A 22,108-nucleotide genomic window follows, 5' to 3' on the forward strand; every position below is an offset into this window, starting at 1 on the left:
GACAGGAACTGCTGCTTCACACCTAGAACACGTGCTAGTTCAAACACACACACACACACACACACACACACACACACACACACACACACACACTACTGCACCCCAACATCTCTCTCTGAGCGTCTTTGAAGTGTTATGATGAATGAACCAGTCATATAAACTGCACGTACAAAACATTAACAACACCTGCTCATTCCCTGACATAGAGTGACCAGGTGAAAGCTATGATCCCTTATTGTAGTCGAAGGGGAGGAGACAGGTTAAATAATGATTGTAATCCTTGAGACAACTGAGACATGGATTGTGTATGTGTGCCATCCAGAGGGTGCATGAACAAGACAATGGAATTTAGTGCATTTGAACAGGGTCTGGTAGTAGGTGTCAGGCACACCAGTTTGTGTCAAGAACTGCAATGTTGCTGGGTTTTTACGCTCAACAGTTTCCTGTGTGTATCAAGAACAGTCCATCACCCAAAGGACATCCAGCCAACATGACACACACGTGGAAAGCATTGGAGTCAACATGAGCCAGCATCCAAGTGAAATGCTTTCGACACCTTGAATTGAGGCTGTTCTGAGGGCAAAAGGGGGTTCCTAATGTTTAGTATACTCTGTGTATATAGAGAGTTGCACCATTGCAGTTGAACATTCCGAGAGCGACTCTTTCTCCTACATACAGTTGAAATCTGAAGTTTACATACATTTAGGTTGGAGTCATTAAAACTAGTTTTTCAACCACTCCACAAATTTCTTGTTAACAAACTGTAGTTTTGGCAAGTCGGTTAGGACATCTACGTTGTGCATGACAAGTCATTTTTCCAACAATTGTTTACAGACAGATTATTTCACTTATAATTCACTGTATCACAATTCCAGTGGGTCAGTAGTTTACATTCACTAAGTTGACTGTACCTTTAAACAGCTCGGAAAATTCCAGAAAATGATGTCATGGCTTTAGAAGCTTCTGATAGGCTAATTGACATCATTTGAGTCAATTGGAGGTGTACCTGTGGATATATTTCAAGGCCTACCTCCAAACTCTGTGCCTATTTGCTTGACATCATGGGGAAATCAAAATAAATCAGCAAAGACCTCAGAAAACAAAAAATTGTAGACCTCCACAAGTCTGGTTCATCCTTAGGAGCAATTTTCAAACACCTGAAGGTACCACGTTCATCTGTACAAACAATAGTACGCAAGTATAAACACCATGGGACCACGCAGCTGTCATACTGCTCAGGAAGGAGATGCGTTCTGTCTCCTAGAGATGAACGTACTTTGGTGCGGAAAGTGCAAATCAATCTCAGAACAACAGCAATAACCCCAAGCATACTTCCAAAGTTGTGGCAAAACGGCTTAAGGACAACAAAGTCAAGGTATTGGAGTTGCCATCACAAAGCCCTGACCTCAAACCCATAGAAAATGTGGGCAGAACTGAGAAGGTATGTGTGAGTAAGGAGGCCTACAAACCTGACTCGGTTACACCAGCTCTGTCAGGAGGAATGGGACAAAATTCATCCAACTTACATAAGCTTTTGGAAGGCTACCCGAAACGTTTGACCCAAGTTAAACAATTTAAAGGCAATGCTACCAAATACTAATTGAGTGTATTGAAACTTCTGACCCACTGGAAATGTGATGAAATAAAAGCTGAAATAAATCATTCTCTCCACTATTATTTTGACATTTCACATTCTTAAAATATAGTGGTGATCCTAACTGACCTAAGACAGGGAATTTTTACGGGGATTAAATGTCAGGAATTGTGAAAAACTGAGTTCAAACTTATTTGGCTAAGGTGAATATAAACTTCCGACTTCAACTGTAGCTATTACTAAGTGAAAATTGACACTTCCAAATGGTGTTGTTTATTTCAGATAGATTTCCAAGCCAACGAAGACACACCAACACTGTACAGACTTGGATGCACATTACGCAGAATGGTAATCAATAAAAACCTATTTTAAATTGGCAGTTCTGTTTTGTTTGTTTACAGCGGGTCATTTCATAGGGAACTGGAGGAGGAGCTCTCCTATTGTTACATCATCAACGTTTAGACAATAAATACGCTCACATGGCAGATGTTCTGAAACCTGGCTGAACTGTTTGCTATACAGCACCAGTCAAAAGTATAGACACTGGCAGCTTCATTAAATATACCCGCTAAACACCAGTCTCAACGTCAACAGTGAGGAGGCGACTCCGGGATGCTGGCCTTCTAGGCAGAGTTCCTCTGTCCAGTGTCTGTGTTCTTTTGCCCATCTTAATCTTTTCTTTTTATTGGCCAGTCTGAGATATGGCCTTTTCTTTGCAACTCTGCCTAGAAGGCCAGCATCCCGGAGTCGCCTCTTCACTGTTGAAGTTGAGACTGATGTTTTGCGGGTACTATTTAATAAAGCTGCCAGTTGAGGATTTGTGAGGCGTCTGTTTCTCAAACTAGACATTCTAATGTACTTGTCCTCTTGCTCAGTTGTGCACCGGGGCCTCCCACTCCTCTTGCTATTCTGGTTTGAGACAGTTTGCGCTGTTCTGTGAAGGGAGTTGTACACAGCGTTGTACCAGATCTTCAGTGTCTTGGCAATTTCTCGCATGGAATAGCCTTCATTTCTCAGAACAAGAATAGACTGAGGAGTTTCTGAAGAAAGGGGCTTTGTTTCTGGCCATCATGAGCCTGTAATCAAACCCACAAATGCTGACGCTCCAGATACTCAACTAGTCTAAAGAAGGCCAATTTTATTGTATCTTTAATCAGCACAACAGTTTTCAGCTGTAATAACATAGTGGCAAAAGGGTTTTGTAATGATCAATTAGCCTTTTAAAATTAACAATGTAACATTAACAATGTCTACACTGTATTTCTGATCAATTTGATGTTATTTTAATGGACAAAAAAAGTAGGCACTGGCACACAAGTGAGATCGACATCAGCATTCACACACACATTAACCCACCTGGTCTGAGGACGCGGTCCAGGCGGTCGGTGGTCTTGGGCGGGGGCCTGCGTGCCCCGCGCGGGGAGCGTGTGTTGGGGGAGGCGGCCGGGGAGTTGGGCTCTGGGGGGAGGTCTGGGGCAGGATATCCTCTCTGGATTAACACCTCAGCAGCACACAGCAGACACACACTGTGCTGGCATGGCAGGATGATGGGCTGCTTCACCATCTCAGTACACACCGGGCAATGCAGCTCCCGCTCCATACTCTTCATGTTAGACTGGAGGACGAGAGAGGGAGGGAGGGGGGATAAGGGGTTGGAGATAGTAGAGACACGGGGAGAGGAGTTAGAGGATCAGGGAGGGGGGATAAGGGGTTGGAGATAGTAGAGACAGGGAGAGGAGTTAGAGGAGCAGGGAGGGGGGATAAGGGGTTGGAGATAGAAGAGAGACAGGGAGAGGAGTTAGAGGAGCAGGGAGGGGGGATAAGGGGTTGGAGATAGAAGAGAGACAGGGAGAGGAGTTAGAGGATCAGGGAGGGGGGATAAGGGGTTGGAGATAGTAGAGACGCGGGGAGAGGAGTTAGAGGATCAGGGAGGGGGGATAAGGGGTTGGAGATAGAAGAGAGACACGGAGAGGAGTTAGAGGATCGGGAGGGGGGATAAGGGGTTGGAGATAGAAGAGAGACAGGGAGAGGAGTTAGAGGAGCAGGAAGGGGGGTTAAGGGGTTGGAGATAGTAGAGAGACGGGGAGAGGAGTTAGAGGAGCAGGGAGGGGGGATAAGGGGTTGGAGATAGAAGAGAGACAGGGAGAGGAGTTAGAGGAGCAGGAAGGGGGGATAAGGGGTTTGGAGATAGTAGAGAGACGGGGAGAAGAGTTAGAGGAGCAGGGAGGGGGGATAAGGGGTTGGAGATAGAAGAGAGACAGGGAGAGGAGTTAGAGGAGCAGGAAGGGGGGATAAGGGGTTTGGAGATAGTAGAGAGACGGGGAGAGGAGTTAGAGGAGCAGGGAGGGGGAATAAGGGGTTGGAGATAGTAGAGCGATGAGGAGAGTAGTTAGAGAAGCAGGGAGGGGGGGATAAGGGGTTGGAGATAGTGGAGAGATGGGGAGAGGAGTTAGAGGAGCAGGGAGGGGGATAAGGGGTTGGAGATAGTAGAGAGACAGGGAGAGGAGTTAGAGGAGCAGGGAGGGGGATAAGGGGTTGGAGATAGTAGAGAGACAGGGAGAGGAGTTAGAGGAGCAGGGAGGGGGGATAAGGGGTTGGAGATAGTAGAGAGACGGGGAGAGGAGTTAGAGGAGCAGGGAGGGGGGATAAGGGGTTGGAGATAGTAGAGAGACGGGGAGAGGAGTTAGAGGAGCAGGAAGGGGGATAAGGGGTTGGAGATAGTAGAGAGACGGGGAGAGGAGTTAGAGGAGCAGGGAGGGGGGATAAGGGGTTGTAGATAGTAGAGAGACGGGGAGAGGAGTTAGAGGAGCAGGGAGGGGGATAAGGGGTTGGAGATAGTAGAGAGACGTGGAGAGGAGTTAGAGGAGCAGGGAGGGGGATAAGGAGGGTGCAGAGGGTGTGAGGGGAAAGAGGGGGAAGTGAAAACAGGAGTGAGAATGAGGCAGAGGAATAACTTAACTGCTCTAAATAGAGGAGAGAGATCAAATCTAAAAATCTCAAATAGAAAACCGAAGAAAATTAACAACAATGACAAATGGTTTGATGAAGAATGCAAAATTCTAAGAAAGAAATTGAGAAACCTGTCCAACCAAAAACATAGAGACCCGGAAAACCTGAGTCTACGCCTTCAATATGGTGAATCACTAAAACAATACAGAAATACACTACGGAAAAAGAAGGAACAGCATGTCAGAAATCAGCTCAATGTAATTGAAGAATGCATAGACTCTAACCACTTCTGGGAAAATTGGAAAACACTAAACAAACAACAACATGAAGAATTATCTATCCAAAATGGAGATGTATGGGTAAACCACTTCTACAATCTTTTTGGCTCTATAACAAAGAATAAAGAGCAAAAATATATACATGATCAAATACAGATCTTAGAATCAACTATTAAAGACTACCAGAACCCACTGGATTCTCCAATAACATTGAATGAGTTACAGGACAAAATAAAAACCCTCCAACCCAAAAAGGCCTGTGGTGTTGATGGTATCCTCAATGAAATGATCAAATATACAGACAACAAATTCCAATTGGCTATACTAAAACTCTTTAACATCATCCTTAGCTCTGGCATCTTCCCCAATATTTGGAACCAAGGACTGATCACCCCAATCCACAAAAATGGAGACAAATTTGTCCCCAATAACTACCATGGAATATGCGTCAACAGTAACCTTGGGAAAATCCTCTGCATTATCATTAACAGCAGACTCGTACACTTCCTCAATGAAAACAATGTACTGAGCAAATGTCAAATTGGCTTTTTACCAAATTACCGTACAACAGACCATGTATTCACCCTGCACACCCTAATTGACAACCAAACAAACCAAAACAAAGGCAAAGTCTTCTCATGCTTTGTTGATTTCAAAAAAGCCTTCGACTCAATTTGGCATGAGGGTCTGCTATACAAACTGATGGAAAGTGGTGTTGGGGGTAAAACATACGACATCATAAAATCCATGTACACAAACAACAAGTGTGCGGTTAAAATTGGCAAAAAACACACACATTTCTTCACACAGGGTCGTGGGGTTAGACAGGGATGCAGCTTAAGCCCCACCCTCTTCAACATATATATCAACGAACTGGCGCGGGCACTAGAAAAGTCTGCAGCACCCGGCCTCACCCTACTAGAATCTGAAGTCAAATGTCTGCTGTTTGATGATGATCTGGTGCTTCTGTCACCAACCAAGGAGGGCCTACAGCAGCACCTAGATCTTATGCACAGATTCTGTCAGACCTGGGCCCTGACAGTAAATCTCAGTAAGACCAAAATAATGGTGTTCCAAAAAGGTCCAGTCACCAGGACCACAAATACAAATTCCATCTAGACACTGTTGCCCTAGAGCACACAAAAAAACTATACATACCTTGGCCTAAACATCAGCGCCACAGGTAACTTCCACAAAGCTGTGAACGATCTGAGAGACAAGGCAAGAAGGGCATTCTATGCCATCAAAAGGAACACAAATTTCAACATACCAATTAGGATTTGGCTAAAAATACTTGAATCAGTCATAGAGCCCATTGCCCTTTATGGTTGTGAGGTCTGGGGTCCGCTCACCAACCAAGACTTCACAAAATGGGACAAACACCAAATTGAGACTCTGCACGCAGAATTCTGCAAAAATATCCTCCGTGTACAACATAGAACACCAAATAATGCATGCAGAGCAGAATTAGGCCGATACCCACTAATTATCAAAATCCAGAAAAGAGCTGTTAAATTCTATAACCACCTAAAAGGAAGCGATTCCCAAACCTTCCACAACAAAGCCATCACCTACAGAGAGATGAACCTGGAGAAGAGTCCCCTAAGCAAGCTGGTCCTGGGGCTCTGTTCACAAACACACCCTACAGAGCCCCATGACAGCAGCACAATTAGACCCAACCATATCATGAGAAAACAAAAAGATAATTACTTGACACATTGGAAAGAATTAACAAAAAAACAGAGCAAACTAGAATGCTATTTGGCCCTACACAGAGAGTACACAGCGGCAGAATACCTGACCACTGTGACTGACTTAAAATTAAGGAAAGCTTTGACTATGTACAGACTCAGCGAGCATAGCCTTGCTATTGAGAAAGGCCGCCGTAGGCAGACATGGCTCTCAAGAGAAGACAGGCTATGTGCTCACTGCCCACAAAATGAGGTGGAAACTGAGCTGCACTTCCTAACCTCCTGCCCAATGTATGACCATATTAGAGAGACATATTTCCCTCAGATTACACAGATCCACAAAGAATTCGAAAACAAATCCAATTTTTAAAAACTCCCATATCTACTGGGTGAAATTCCACAGTTTGCCATCAGAGCAGCAAGATTTGTGACCTGTTGCCACGAGAAAAGGGCAACCAGTGAAGAACACGCACCATTGTAAATACAACCCATATCTATGCTAATTTATTTTATATTGTGTCCTTTACCATTTGCACATTGTAAAAACACTGTATATATATATATATATATATATATATATATATATATATATATATATATATAATACGACTTTTGTAATGTCTTTATTGTTTTGAAACTTCTGTATGTGTGATGTCTACTGTTAATTGTTATTGTTTATTTCACTTTATATATATTATATACCTTACTTGCTTTGGCAATGTTAACACGTTTCCCATGCCAATAAAGCCCCTTGAATTGAATTTAATTGAATGAGAGAGAGGGAGATAGAAACAGCATCTTACATTATTGAACCATTCTTGGTTTAGAATTTATGTTGGACACATGAAAGGAGAAAGCAGGCGTGTGTGTGTGTGTATAAATACCCAGGCCAGGGCTGTCTAAGGCCCTACAGCCAGTCTCCTTAAATATGAGTGTCATCACTTCATTCAGGCTCTGTCTGGCCAACAGCATGATGTAAACCCCGTATAGAGGACTAATAGATCCCTCTATCTATAGCGCTGTTGTAGGACTAGTTGCTTGATTCTAACCCTCCTCGGTTCAGTTAATACAAGCCACCATGATGGTGAGAAGAGATTCATTTTACGGGAACAATGAATTACATTCAAATGGATTTCAATGCACAAAATAGGCTATATTACCGGGCAAGTCCTAGCCGACTTCACCTTCCCTAGGCCGGCTATATAGAAATATCAATGGGATTAATGATGGCCCAAGGCGACTGGCTACCGGGAAAATAGCATTCACATCGATTAGGCTTCAATAAGAATGACTACACCTCTCTCTCTCTATCAATGTTTTTTCTTTCCCTGGCTCGGCCAGAATAGTCGGTGTCAGCGGGTCCTTTCTGCGCTCAGGGGGGGTTCTGCACCTATGTTGCACGAGAGCCAAGACCGCCGCCGCGTGCTGGCGCTCCCTGAATCCCGTTTCTATGGCGACAAACATCATCCGTTCCCTGCTCACCGTGTTGCGAGATAGCAAATCGTATCATCGGACCCCTTGTTTTTGTCTGTGCATGCTGGGGTACGCATTAGACAGATAGCCAGTATATCTATTTTTGAATCCTATCCATTTAATCCTCCTTTTACCTCATAGCTAGGTGTGTCAATAACCAGCCGATAGTGACCAGCCGCTGGCGTCAAGCCAAAGTGTTGGAGCCAAATGCTACCCATTTCTAATTTATAGCTCAGACTTATTAATGAATGTCTGGTTCAATTTTAGTCAATCGAATAACAAAAGCAGACCATTTCACATTGAAGAAAAATATAGCCTAAGAATTATGTATGAAGGATGATGCAATGTTGATGCCAAAACGGATGTGAAGGCCTCTATATCTTATGTAGGTTGGCCTACGTGGCGTGCTGAAAACACAGTTTAACTAAAAACATTATGCAATATTAATAACACACATATATATATGAGGAGACGGCCAATTGATATACAGGTAACCAAACCACATCTGTTTGCTATAGCCTTGGTCTGGTGGCCTACAGAATAACAAAATAGGCTCCAGTCTCCACATCACATTTATGGTCAACAAATAGGTCTAATTAATCATCACCACACTTACGCTGATTTGAACGAGTGCGTCCATCATAGACGTAAACGCCTGGAGTTCTGCTTCAGCCATCCTTTAGGATAAAACGCGGTGTTGATGCGAATGTAGCCTGGTCTGTCAAATTCACAATCGTAGCCTAGGCCTAGTAATATACTCAAATATGTTGTCCTAGGGTGAATAAGGAAAATGTTAATAGCTTGGTCAATGAACCATATGTAGCCTAGATATAGGCTATCGCATATTAGTCTGACCGGATGTATATGGTCTGGAGTGCGCAGCGTTGACTTCGGTCCCTTTCCACTGGGCTCGCGCTGATAAGGTGATGTTCAATAGTGGGGGATAGAGCATGCGTGGCGATTTCTGCTGAGTGAAACAGGTTTAAGTGCTCTCTTTCTCGCTCTATCTGTGTGTGTGTGTGTGTGTGCGTGTGCAGTGGCGGTTCTAGCTTCTATGGCTCCCTGAGCGACCCCCCCCCCCCCTCCCTCCCAAAAGCACCATTCTGCACTAACTGTCATTTTTATTCTGACATTTGGAACAACACAAATAAATAAACTAAACATTTAAAACTATATAAATATAAAAATATATACAAAAATAAGACTTGTAAATTTCAAAAAGAAGTTACAAAGACAAATAGAAACAAATTTGGGTTGATTTGTCACTCTAGCATTAATACATTACTCATCCCCCAACACTGTTAACCAAGAGACAAGACTAAACCAATTCACCTTGGTGGTGTACAGACTGGTTTTATTTTATTTTTAACGATTTCGCACAAACCAGAAAAAATGCAACAATATGTCTCTGAAACTATATATTATTCACAGTATTATGAATGAATTGTGGTTTATTTGGTAATATTTCGTAGCGTGACTGATTTTACTAATTGCATTTGTACTGTACAAAGTTAGAGGTGCGCTATTTCATAGATTCCCCCGTCCCTCTACTTCGGGCTTCAAGTGGGGAGTACTGAGGTCATCCTACCCCCGCCCCCTCCCCATCTCATACTTCTGAGTGGGAGACCTTCCCAGGCAGTAGACTGCCTAGCTCACAAACTAGAATCAGGGCACCCACTCCGGCATGGTTAATTGACCCACAGTCCCACTTGTGATATGATATCATTGACTTGAAGTGCAAATGAGCGATAGAAAACTGATCGCAGAAATGCCACCATTCCAATTTTTTTTTGTGCGGGGCCCCGGGCAAGATGCCTTATACCTAAATCTGCTACTGTATGTGTGTGTGTGTGTGTGTGTGTGTGTGTGTGTGTGTGTGTGTTCCTCACTGTGTAGGCCTCACGCGTAATCATTCAGAATATTTTGGGCAGATTGGTTTAAAGTGTAATTGACACAAAAATGAATGACATTATTTTACTGCCACTGCATATCATGTCTGGAGAAAACAGAACACTGATATTGATGCATACATTGCATATGACACTACCTATATGACATCTCATATACTGTACTCTATCCTACTGTATTTTAGTCAACGCCACTCCGACATTACTCATCCTAATATTTATATAATTCTTAATTACATTATTTTAATTTTAGATTTGTGTGTATTGTTGTGAATTGTTAGAAACTACTGCACTGTTGGAGCTAGGAACACAAGCATTTCGCTACACCCGCAATTACATCTGTTAAATATGTGTTTGTGACCAATAAAATTAGATTTGATTCTAGCCACTAGATGGCGACGTGAGATTATAAAACGCTACGAGAATGACGCATTCACGCGTTCCTCAGCCTCAACTGGTCTGTTTCCGTCCTAAATCGTTAACGAAACCTTACGTTCTTGAACGCACCCCGGATTTAAATTGTAGCAACGAGCTAAACCATGCCTGCAGCTGAAGCGTCTGTTGTTTCTAGTCCTACACACAGTTGTTTCAATTAATAGTAAATACATCATCAAATGTGGCTAGTTTTTGGCTCCAAATATTGACTAACGAGTTGAATAACGTCGTATGTCCTGTGTTGGGTACATTAGCTAGCACTATCAAGGTGAGTGTGCGGATACATTAGTTTATACATTTGCTAATAGTAACGTTACTTAGTCTACACATTGTATACAGCCAATATTGTATTGCTCAAGTCAACACACGGATTTTGTTGTTTCTATTGACAATATTAGCATTAACGTTACTTGTCAACGTTTGCCTATTCCGCCTCTTTATTCTAGGTACATCTTTGCTGGGGCAATGTCTGCAGTCAGCAGCCTGGTCCCGGCTCGATTCCTGACTCTCACTGCTCACCTCGTCATCGTCATCACCATTTTCTGGTCACGGGTATGTTCTGAGAACTGGCAAGGTTCTGGAAAAACCATATCCTCTGTGTGTGACATGTTTCATGCCTGTATCTGGCATCTAGAAGACACCAGATGATACATCATCAACATGCTCTTCTATAATACACTGCTCAAAAAAAATAAAGGGAACACTTAAACAACACAATGTAACTCCAAGTCAATCACACTTCTGTGAAATCAAACTGTCCGCTTAGGAAGCAACACCGATTGACAATAAATGTCACATGCTGTTGTGCAAATGGAATAGACAACATGTGGAAATTATAGGCAATTAGCAAGACACCCCCAATAAAGGAGTGGTTCTGCAGGTGGTGACCACAGACCACTTCTCAGTTCCTATGCTTCCTGGCTTATGTTTGAATGCTGGCGGTGCTTTCACTCTAGTGGTAGCATGAGACGGAGTCTACAACCCACACAAGTGGCTCAGGTAGTGCAGTTCATCCAGGATGGCACATCTATGCGAGCTGTGGCAAGAAGGTTTGCTGTGATTGTCAGCGTAGTGCCCAGAGCATGGAGGCGCTACCAGGAGACAGGCCAGTACATCAGGACATGTGGAGGGGGCCGTAGGAGGGCAACAACCCAGCAGCAGGACCACTACCTCTGCCTTTGTGCAAGGAGGAGGAGGAGGAGCACTGCCAGAGCCCTGCAAAATGACCTCCAGCAGGCCACAAATGTGCATGTGTCTGCTCAAACGGTCAGAAACAGACTCCATGAGGGTGGTATGAGGGCCCGACTTCCACAGGTGGGGGTTGTGCTTACAGCCCAACACCGTGCAGGACGTTTGGCATTTGCCAGAGAACACCAAGATTGGCAAATTCGCCACTGGCGCTCTGTGCCCTTCACAGATGAAAGCAGGTTCACACTGAGCACATGTGACAGTCTGGAGAAGCCGTGGAGAACGTTCTGCTGCCTGCAACATCCTCCAGCATGACCGGTTTGGTGGTGGGTCAGTCATGGTGTGGGGTGGCATTTCTTTGAGGGGCCGCACAGCCCTCCATGTGCTCGCCAGAGGTAGCCTGACTGCCATTAGGTACCGAGATGAGATCCTCAGACCCCTTGTGAGACCATATGCTGGTGCGGTTGGCCCTGGGTTCCTCCTAATGCAAGACAATGCTAGACCTCATGTGGCTGGAGTGTGTCAGCAGTTCCTGCAAGAGGAAGACGTTGATGCTATGGACTGGCCCGCCCGTTCCCCAGACCTGAATCCAATTGAGGACATCTGTGACATCATGTTTCGCTCCATCCACCAACGCCACGTTGCACCACAGACTGTCCAGGAGTTGGCGGATGCTTTAGTCCAGGTCTGGGAGGAGATCCCTCAGGAGACCATCCGCCACCTCATCAGGAGCATGCCCAGGCGTTGTAGGGAGGTCATACAGGCACGTGGAGGCCACACACACTACTGAGCCTCATTTTGACTTGTTTTAAGGACATTACATCAAAGTTGGATCAGCCTGTAGTGTGGTTTTCCACTTTAATTTTGAGTGTGACTCCAAATCCAGACCTCCATGGGTTGATAAATGTGATTTCCATTGATAATTTTTTGTGATTTTGTTGTCAACACATTCAACTATGAAAGAAAAAAAGTATTTAATAGGAATATTTCATTAATTCAGATCTAGAATGTGTTATTTTAGTGTTCCCTTTATTGTTTTGAGCAGTGTATATTGTGTTTCAACCGTGCTCGGAATCTAGTGACACTGCGTAGATCTATCTCTGAAGTAATCATACTCATTGGCCCACAGGAGAACAATGTTGAAGCTTGCCTGCCTTTGGATTTCACACAGGACCAATACGACAAGGAGGACACCAAGTAAGCATCTTTCGCCCAGGACAGGACTCCTAACCCTACACACACACAGTATATCCCAAAATAATTGCTAGAGGTTTTGAATAGTCACATGTCTTACACACTCTCGATCTTTCTCTCCTCTATCTTTCTCTGTCTCTCTCTTCTAGGTTGGTGGTAGCATTGTCAGTCACCATGGGTCTGTTTGCTATAGAGCTGGCTGGCTTCTTCTCTGGTGTGTCTATGTTCAACTGCACCCAGGGCCTCCTCTGTATCCTTTGCATGTTCTCAAAACTCTTCCACAAAACTCTGTACATTACCAAAGTATACATAATGCATAGTACAGCAGTGGTCACCAGTCCTAGTCCTGGAGAACTACAGTTTGCTTTCGTTCTTGCACAGTACTAATTTTGTGTGGCCAGTCACATCAACAAGTAGGTACTCAAGGTCTTGATGTTTTGTTGAGTAGCTGAGTTTTGGTGCTGGGCAAGAATGAAAGCCTGCACAGTGTGACTCTGGGAATAGTGAATAACATGGGAGGGAATTGATAGATGTATGCAGGAAGTTATACTCTTCTTTCAGATCAACAAGGGGACGTTAATATGGACACGGATATAAGGTTGAGGAAGTCATCTCTTTATTGGTGTGGTTAAGATTCCCTGACTCAGGACTCCCTCCCCATACACCATCCATGCATCCATCTCTCCATCCACACACTAGCGACTGCAGCCCATGCCAGTGCCTCTGTGGCTCTGCTGTTCTTTCTGTTTGAACAATGGGCATGTGAAATATACTGGTGGATCCTTGCTTTCTGCAGGTTAGTGTGTGTGTGTGTGTGTGCTTCTCCTCAGAGGTTTTGTTTCCCTGACTGACGTCTCCTCCAGCGTTGGCTGTCCACTGCAGCGCGTCCATCTCCCTGTCTTTCTTTGTCTTCCAGAGATGGGAGTGTTGGACATACTGGGTTATTTTTGCCTTCTGCAGGTTTGTGTGTGATTGACAGACAGACTGACTGACTAACAGACAGACGGACATCGTGTGTGTGTGTCCTGGAGTTATTTGGGTCATTTTTGCCTCGTTCAGGTTGATGCTTTGCTTATAATGCTGCCATCCTCTCTATCTCCCGTAGTGTTCTCCCTGCATTTGTGGAGATCCTACTCTTCATCGCAGTGTTCGGACTGAAGAAGAAGCCACTATAACCGAGAGCAGTGTTTCACATCAATGTTCGGTCTGGAATGTAGTGTCCATCCTTCCCAGCACTTGTACATAGCTGTCCAAGTGTGTGACACATTGTGACTGTTCAATAGTGTCAAGGAGACATAGTTGATGTTATTGATGCTGGATGGTGATCGTAGTGATAAAGACAACAGAGCTGGTTAAGATGTGGATGGTCAAAGCTGCAGTATCCGATACGGTGACAGCATAGGTTCAAATCTGGCCTTCTCACTTTTGACACAGCCTTTATCTATCCATCAATAGTCAGATTATTTTTATTTATTTTAAGCTGTGGTCTGTGTTTCAGGATTGTGGGCGTTGTAGATGGAAACAGAGCTACTGTATGTACCAAGGCGGAGAGGATGATTTGTAAAAACTCCAGCATATTGATCCTAATTGCTACGCTGAATGTATAGACACAAGTAACCATCTTTCTCTTCACCATGATAAATGGTCCTGTGTACCATAGGGTTTTAGTACCACCTTTCTAAAGTGTTTACCTAAAAAATATGTTTTATCAAGCTGAAGCTATACCTACCATTCCTTCCTTCCTTTTAATATGCTTTTTACATTAATCTAAAATGTGGTGATATCTGATGGTTGCTACACCTCTATATGTCAAAGTGTTATTCTTTTTTTTTTTTAAGATTAACGTATTTTACCTGTGTAATCTAGTATTTATTTCATAAACCTTCCTTGAAAAAAATTGTGCGGTGGGTGTGTCAGTCTTGACGCACTTTTTGCGTCGCTAGAATCTGATTGGCACTTCACATTCGACTCCTACGTGTGCCACCTCTCACCGGTTCCGGGTAGCAGAAACGGAGTTTGTTCCTGGAGCTGCCTGTGTTTTGAAAGGATATCGAAAACGCATGATCCGTTGTGTCAAAAACGTAATTATAGATTAAATATCAAAACATGGGTAAGTTATGCAAGGCTACTGTTTAATTTTGATCAATGTTTGTGCTTTGAACATATGTATTGAGGGATAGAAAACAAACGTAATGGAAACTAGCTAACAATAGCTAGCTGTTTAACTAGACTTGCCATCCATTGCTAACTTTGTTAGTTACGTAGCTATTTTGTGCAGAATACACTTGCCAACAATATATATTTCTTCAGTTTAACGGTAGGTAGGCTGTTTTGTCAAAATGTATGATAAAGTTTTCTTGTCGCTACGTAGTTAGGTATTTTCATTATTCGGGAGAGGGTGTTTCCACACGGAATCTTTCAAGAGTGTACACTGACGTGGCGTAAAGATTGCTGTTAATAAGATGCAGCGAAATGTTTCGTATAGGCTAGTTATTTTATGTTTCTGTCACTCAAAGATGAAATATAAACCCAACTGTTGATGTTATTATTATGTTAGAATCTGGCCTCTTCAGTCCAGCTGCAGTCCCTTAGTTTGACCGTAGTACAACAATCATCTATGTGTAATCTGCCTCTCCCGTCCCTCTAGCGGTGAACACAGGCACATCCCTGGTTCTGTCCAGTCTGTTCTCTGTGTTGGTGTTTGCTGGGATGCAGATGTTCAGCAGACAGCTGGGCTCTACAGAGTTGCTCACCATCCTGGGAGGCTTCCTGGGCTCTGTCCTCTTCATCTGCTCCCTCACAGTATCCTCCTTACACCAAAACACACCACAACATAGCAGCACTGCATACAATGCAATCTAGGTAGACCTCAGATAAGCTTAGGGTTGTAAACTTGTCAGAGTAAGCTGTTTGTAAAGCCAGACAGATAGTCTTTGTTTATGTTCTGTGCTCCCTTGAGTTCCCAAGTGATGGAAGCAGATAGTTGGTTGGTTCTATAGTCCAAATGCAGCACTGTGAGTCATGGTGGCAGGGTTTTTTATTTAACCTTTATTTAACCAGGTAGGCTAGTTGAGAACAAGTTCTCATTTACAACTGTGACCAGGCCAAGACTAAAGCAAAGCAGTTCGACACAAACAACAATACAGAGTTACACATGGAATAAACAAACATACAGTCAATAATACAGTACAAAAAGTTTATATAAGGTGTGTGTAAATGAGGTAAGATAAGGGAGGTAAGGCAATAAATAGGCCATGGAGGCGAAGTAATTGCAATATACCAATTAAACACTCGGAGTCATTGATGTGCAGAAGATGAATGTGCAAATAGAGATACTGGGGTGCAAAGGAGCAAGATTAATAAATACTGTATGTGGATAAATAAATACAGTAAGGGGATAAATAAATATAGTAAGAATCACTGAAAGTCTAAAGGTCTAATAAAACCACCACATTAGGTGTCTCTTCTCTCCCACTGTGTGTTTCCCTCCTTAACCCTTTCTCCAACCAGGCCTTCAATAACCTGGAAAACCTCATCTTCGGCAAGGGATTCCAGGTCAAGATCTTCCCAGAGAGTAAGTCCGTCTTCACAACTACAGAGTGATGCACAGAATCTATTTCCTGTGTTTCACACACATTCACTGAGCCTCTAGTCATGAGTATGGGTGCATCTGAATAGTATAGCGGATCAGCACCCACTCGGTCCTGTTTTAACGGGTGTTCATTTCTCTCCTGTCCACCAGTCCTGGTGTGCCTGTGCCTCTCTCTGTTTGCCTCTGGGCTGGTGCACCGTGTGTGTGTCACCACATGGTAAGTATGAACTCCCAGACTACTGAAAAACTCAGGCGCACCACACACAGAAACTCTCTTAACAACTGAACTCAGTGATGACATGGAGGACTTATGGAATAGCAGAGAGCCTATCCAACTGACAATCTCTTAGATAGAAATAGAAACTATTGGAACCAAGATTTAAAAAAAAAAACTGATATTGGCACAAGATCGAAGTAATGTTGGACCATAACTAACGACATTACAGTTTACAAAAATGTCTGATGCTTAATCCAGCATAAATTCATGTAGTGAATATATTATACAAGAGACAGAGAGGTCTGAAGTGTAAAACTACTAATGACTCAATAATTCATGACCTTCTGGAATTGCTATAAAATCCTAAAGTTATGGGTGGAGTTGGAAAGATGGCTCAGAAGTATTACAATGTAAATGAGCTTTTCATGAGTCTGTCTGCGTATTTAAAGACATGGCATATGAGGGTGCAGTGAGATACCCGATGGATAGGACAACACTTCTCATCAATCATCTGTCGTTCACGCAATGGAAAAGTCAAATGCTTTACTATCTAAAAAATTGAAAGTGCGCAGGAGACGGAGAGAAACAAATTTGTGCTGTTTGAGGCCATGTGGCAGAAAGTGATGCGGGCGCTGGAGATAGGGGGGTGAGGGCTGGTGGGACTGGGCAGGATTGATGTAGTTGATGTTTGTATGATGTCGTCGATTGTATGTTTTGTATTGTTGATCAAATAAAATCGTATAGGGAAAAAAGGAATAGTAATGATGTACTACTATTATCAATGAACTTTGGGTGTATTTTTTTTTTCTTCTCAAACCATATTGTGCTGTTGCTGTGCTGACTGTTTCATTTTGTTCTCTCTCCAGTCTGATATTCTCTCTGTTCGCCCTCTACTACATCAACAAAGTGTCAGCTGCTCTGTACCAGGCAGCCGTTCCCACGGCAATGCCAGCCAAGGCTGCCAGCAAGGGCAAGAAAAAGAACTAAGTCACTAATTAGATCAAACTTTCATACCGTCATCCAATCAGCATCCACTACAACGGCTAACCAGGCAAGGGGGAAATGGTGTAGGTTAGCCAATGACAGTGCACCCCAGTTTCCTTTTTGTAGGTCGTGCCAACCAGCATTCTTAGATATTTTCCTTGACTTCTTAACTCTATGATCACTGATCTCCAAGGACTGGACACCTCTCAGCAGTATAGATAACCTGAGACCTACCCAGCCCATCCATACACTGTTCTCAGCAGTATAGATAACCTGAGACCTACCCAGCCCATCCATACACTGTTCTCAGCAGTATAGATAATCTGAGAACTACCCAGCCCATCCATACACTGTTCTCAGCAGTATAGATAACCTGAGACCTACCCAGCCCATCCATACACTGTTCTCAGCAGTATAGATAATCTGAGACCTACCCAGCCCATCCATACACTGTTCTCAGCAGTATAGATAACCTGAGACCTACCCAGCCCATCCATACACTGTTCTCAGCAGTATAGATAATCTGAGACCTACCCAGCCCATCCATACACTGTTCTCAGCAGTATAGATAACCTGAGACCTACCCAGCCCATCCATACACTGTTCTCAGCAGTATAGATAATCTGAGACCTACCCAGCCCATCCATACACTGTTCTCAGCAGTATAGATAACCTGAGACCTACCCAGCCCATCCATACACTGTTCTCAGCAGTATAGATAACCTGAGACCTACCCAGCCCATCCATACACTGTTCTCAGCAGTATAGATAACCTGAGACCTACCCAGCCCATCCATACACTGTTCTCAGCAGTATAGATAACCTGAGACCTACCCAGCCCATCCATACACTGTTCTCAGCAGTATAGATAACCTGAGACCTACCCAGCCCATCCATACACTGTTCTCAGCAGTATAGATAATCTGAGACCTACCCAGCCCATCCATACACTGTTCTCAGCAGTATAGATAACCTGAGACCTACCCAGCCCATCCATACACTGTTCTCAGCAGTATAGATAATCTGAGACCTACCCAGCCCATCCATACACTGTTCTCAGCAGTATAGATAACCTGAGACCTACCCAGCCCATCCATACACTGTTCTCAGCAGTATAGATAATCTGAGACCTACCCAGCCCATCCATACACTGTTCTCAGCAGTATAGATAATCTGAGACCTACCCAGCCCATCCATACACTGTTCTCAGCAGTATAGATAACCTGAGACCTACCCAGCCCATCCATACACTGTTCTCAGCAGTATAGATAACCTGAGACCTACCCAGCCCATCCATACACTGTTCTCAGCAGTCATGAGGCCTGGGGTGGAGGAAAGGAAGCAGTTTGGGATCTAGCCAGAATCATGTCTCTACATTCCCTACATCATCCCCATGTACTCTGCACTTGTTTCAAAATGCTTGTCTACAGCTCCATACTCTTGATTGACATCCTTTTTGTTTTGGTATGAAAACTTTGTTGTTACTGAATTTGTAATTAAAACACATTGAAAATAGTGTCTATATTTGTTTTTGGTTTAAGCTACTTGAAACAGACAAGTCAAGGTAAGCACTGTCGCTTCAGTGCTGCTATGGGCAAAGTTCCCCTAATCGATGCTCCAGGTACACACACATCTGACATCCCTTTTACAGAGCAGCCATGTACTAAGATGCTTTAACTCAAAGTTGTAGCACACCAGTGTACACAATGGATTTTGTTTCTGGTGTCCTTTGACAGCTCTTTGGTCTTGGTCATAGTGGAGTTTGGAGTGTGACTGTTTGAGGTTGTGGACAGGTGTCTTTTATACTGATAACAAGTTCAAACAGGTGCCATTAATACAGGTAACGAGTGGAGGACAGAAGAGCCTCTTAAAGAAGTTATTACAGGTCTGTGAGACCTAGAAATCTTGCTTGTTTGTAGGTGACCAAATACTTATTTTCCACCATAATTTGCAAATAAATTCATTAAAAATCCTACAATGTGATTTTCTGGATTTTTTTTCTCATTTTGTATGTCATAGTTGAAGTGTACCTATGATAAATTACAGGCCTCTCATCGTTTTAAGTGGGAGAACTTGCACAATTGGTGGCTGACTAGATACTTTTTTGCGCCACTGTACATATATATATACAGTACCAGTCAATTTTTACAATTTTCTACATTGTAGAATAATAGTGATGACATCAAAACTATGAAATAACACATGGAATCATGTAGTTACTACACTATTATTCTACAATGTAGAAAATAGTTTTTTTTATAGAAAAACCCTGGAACGAGTAGGTGTACAAACTTTAGACTGGTACTGTATATCCCGGAAGACAAAACCAAGCCTACTCTCAAATGTGAACTTTCACTAGAAAACTAGCAGACCCATCCCTCCTACCACAGACACGTGGAGAGATCCAGAGAGAACCAGCAGACCCACCCCTCCTACCACAGACACATGGAGAGATCCACAGGCAACCTGCCGATGTGCCCTTGAATACTACTGTGGTTGACCCTGTAAAACAACACATTTCACTGCACCTAACCTGTGTATGTGACAATGAAACATATTGTTTATGTGCAGAATGAAAGAAAGTAGAAGAGTCATAAGAAAGTAGAAGAGAATAATATACAGTTGAAGTCGGAAGTTTACATACACCTTAGCCAAATACATTTAAACACAGTTTTTCACAATTCCTGACTTTTAACCCAAGTAAAAAGTATCTGTCTTAGGTCAGTTAGGATCACCACTTTATTTTAGGAGAATGTGAAATGTCAGAATAATAGTAGAGATAATTATTTCATATTTTATTTATTTCATCACATTCCCAGGGAGTCAGACATTTACATACACTCAATTAGTTTTTGGTAGCATTGCCTTTAAATTGTTTAACTTGAGTCAAACATTTCAGGTAGACTTCCACAAGCTTCCCACAATAAATTGGGTGAATTTTGTCCCATTCCTACTGACAGCTGGTGTAACTGAGTCAGGTTTGTAGGCCTCCTTACTCGCACATGCTTATCAAGTTCTGCCCAAAAATTCTCAATGGGATTGAGGTCAGGGCTTTGTGATTGCCACTCCAATACCTTGACTTTGTTGTCCTTGAGCCATTTTCCACAACTTTGGAAGTATGCTTTGGGTCATTTTCCATTTAGAAGACCAATTTGCGACCAAGCTTTAACTTCCCGGTTGATGTCTTGAGCCGTTGCTTCAATATATCCACACCATTTTCCCTCCTCAGGGAGTGGCTTCTTCCTGGCTGATCGGCCTTTCAGGTTATGTCTATATAGGACTCGTTTTACTGTGGATTTAGATACTTTTGTAGCTGTTTCCTAAAGCATCTTCAAATCAAATGTATTTATATAGCCCTTTGTACATCAGCTGATATCTCAAAGTGCTGTACAGAAACCCAGCCTAAAACCCCAAACAGCAAGCAATGCAGGTGTAGAAGCACGATGGCTAGGAAAAACTCCATAGAAAGGCCAAAACCTAGGAAGAAACCTAGAGAGGAACCAGGCTATGAGGGGTGGACAGTCCTCTTCTGACTGTGCCGGGTGGAGATTATAACAGAACATGGCCAAGATGTTCAAATGTTCATAAATTACCAGCATGGTCAAATAATAATAATCACAGTAGTTGTCGAGGGTGCAGCAAGTCAGCACCTCAGGAGTAAATCAGTAAGTCAGTTGGCTTTTAATAGCCAATCATTAAGAGTATCTCTAACACTCCTGCTGTCTCTAGAGAGTTGAAAACAGCAGGACTGGGACAGGTAGCGCGTCCGGTGAACCGGTCAGGATTCCATAGCCGCAAGCAGAACTGTTGAAACTGGAGCAGCAGCACGACCAGGTGGACTGGGGACAGCAAGGAGTCCAAATGCCAGGTAGTCCTGAGGCATGGTCCTAGGGCTCAGGTCCTCCGAGAGAGAGAAAGAAAGAGAGAAAGAGAATTAGAGAGAGCATACTTAAATTCACAGAGGACACCGGATAAGACAGGAGAAGTCCTCCAGATATAACAAACTGACCCTAGCCCCCCGACACATAAACTACTGCAGCATAAATACTGGAGGCTGAGACAGGAGGGGTGAGGAGACACTGTGGCCCCATCCAATGATACTCCCGGACAAGGCCAAACAGGAAGGATATAACCCCACCCACTTTGCCAAAGCACAGCCCCCACACCACCAGAGGGATATCTTCAACCACCAACTTACCATCCTGAGACAAGGCCGAGTATAGCCCACAAAGATCTCTGCAAAGGCACATCCCAAGGGGGGCGCCAACCCAGGCAGGAAGATCACATCAGTGAGTCAACCCACTCAAGTGACACACCCCTCCTAGGGACAGCATGAAAGAGCACCAGTAAGCCAGTGACTCTGCCCCTGTCATAGGGTTAGAGGCAGAGAATCCCAGTGGAAAGAGGGGAACTGGCCAGGAAGAGACAGCAAGGGCGGTTCGTTGCTCCAGAGCCTTTCCGTTCACCTTCACACTCCTGGGCCAGACTACACTCAATCATATGACCCACTGAAGAGATGAGTCTTCAGTAAAGACTTAAAGGTTGAGACTGAGTCTGCGTCTCTCACATGGGTAGGCAGACCATTCCATAAAAATCTAGCTCTATA

At 43.5% G+C, this 22,108-nt stretch overlaps 3 protein-coding genes across 5 annotated transcripts in view; 2 read left to right on the forward strand and 1 right to left on the reverse strand.

Annotated features, from left to right (window-relative positions):
- Positions 1-8,858, reverse strand: part of LOC135521784 (tripartite motif-containing protein 46-like) — a 30,321-nt gene extending 21,463 nt beyond the window's left edge. The window contains exons 1-2 of the mRNA XM_064947513.1: positions 8,602-8,858; positions 2,951-3,209 (exon numbers count right to left, since the gene is read on the reverse strand). Of these exons, the coding sequence (XP_064803585.1) occupies positions 2,951-3,209; positions 8,602-8,661 (319 nt within the window). The 5' untranslated portion in view covers positions 8,662-8,858. The remainder of the gene's footprint in view (positions 1-2,950; positions 3,210-8,601) is intronic.
- A 1,488-nt stretch (positions 8,859-10,346) lies between these two features.
- On the forward strand, positions 10,347-14,825 carry LOC135521785 (transmembrane protein 107-like). Of its 3 annotated transcripts, XM_064947514.1 has the most exons (7): positions 10,347-10,595; positions 10,774-10,879; positions 12,645-12,712; positions 12,859-12,959; positions 13,409-13,505; positions 13,626-13,669; positions 13,815-14,825. In XM_064947514.1, the coding sequence occupies exons 2-7, from the start codon at positions 10,793-10,795 to the stop codon at positions 13,865-13,867; spliced, it is 450 nt and encodes a 149-aa protein (XP_064803586.1). In that variant the 5' UTR covers positions 10,347-10,595; positions 10,774-10,792; the 3' UTR covers positions 13,868-14,825. The 3 variants fall into 3 exon arrangements, with proteins under 3 accessions (XP_064803586.1, XP_064803587.1, XP_064803588.1); XM_064947515.1 differs by lacking the exon at positions 13,409-13,505 and having other exon boundaries at positions 10,349-10,595; positions 13,573-13,669; XM_064947516.1 differs by lacking the exon at positions 13,626-13,669 and having other exon boundaries at positions 10,350-10,595.
- Positions 14,694-19,018, forward strand: LOC135521786 (keratinocyte-associated protein 2-like). The gene is made up of 5 exons (XM_064947517.1): positions 14,694-14,819; positions 15,357-15,511; positions 16,220-16,283; positions 16,452-16,518; positions 17,385-19,018. Exons 1-5 carry the CDS (start codon positions 14,816-14,818, stop codon positions 17,503-17,505), a joined length of 411 nt encoding a protein of 136 aa, XP_064803589.1. The 5' UTR covers positions 14,694-14,815; the 3' UTR covers positions 17,506-19,018.
- Positions 19,019-22,108: the final 3,090 nt, after the last annotated feature.

This window comes from Oncorhynchus masou, chromosome 30, assembly GCF_036934945.1.
Source record: "Oncorhynchus masou masou isolate Uvic2021 chromosome 30, UVic_Omas_1.1, whole genome shotgun sequence".
Taxonomy (NCBI): Eukaryota; Metazoa; Chordata; class Actinopteri; order Salmoniformes; family Salmonidae; genus Oncorhynchus; species Oncorhynchus masou.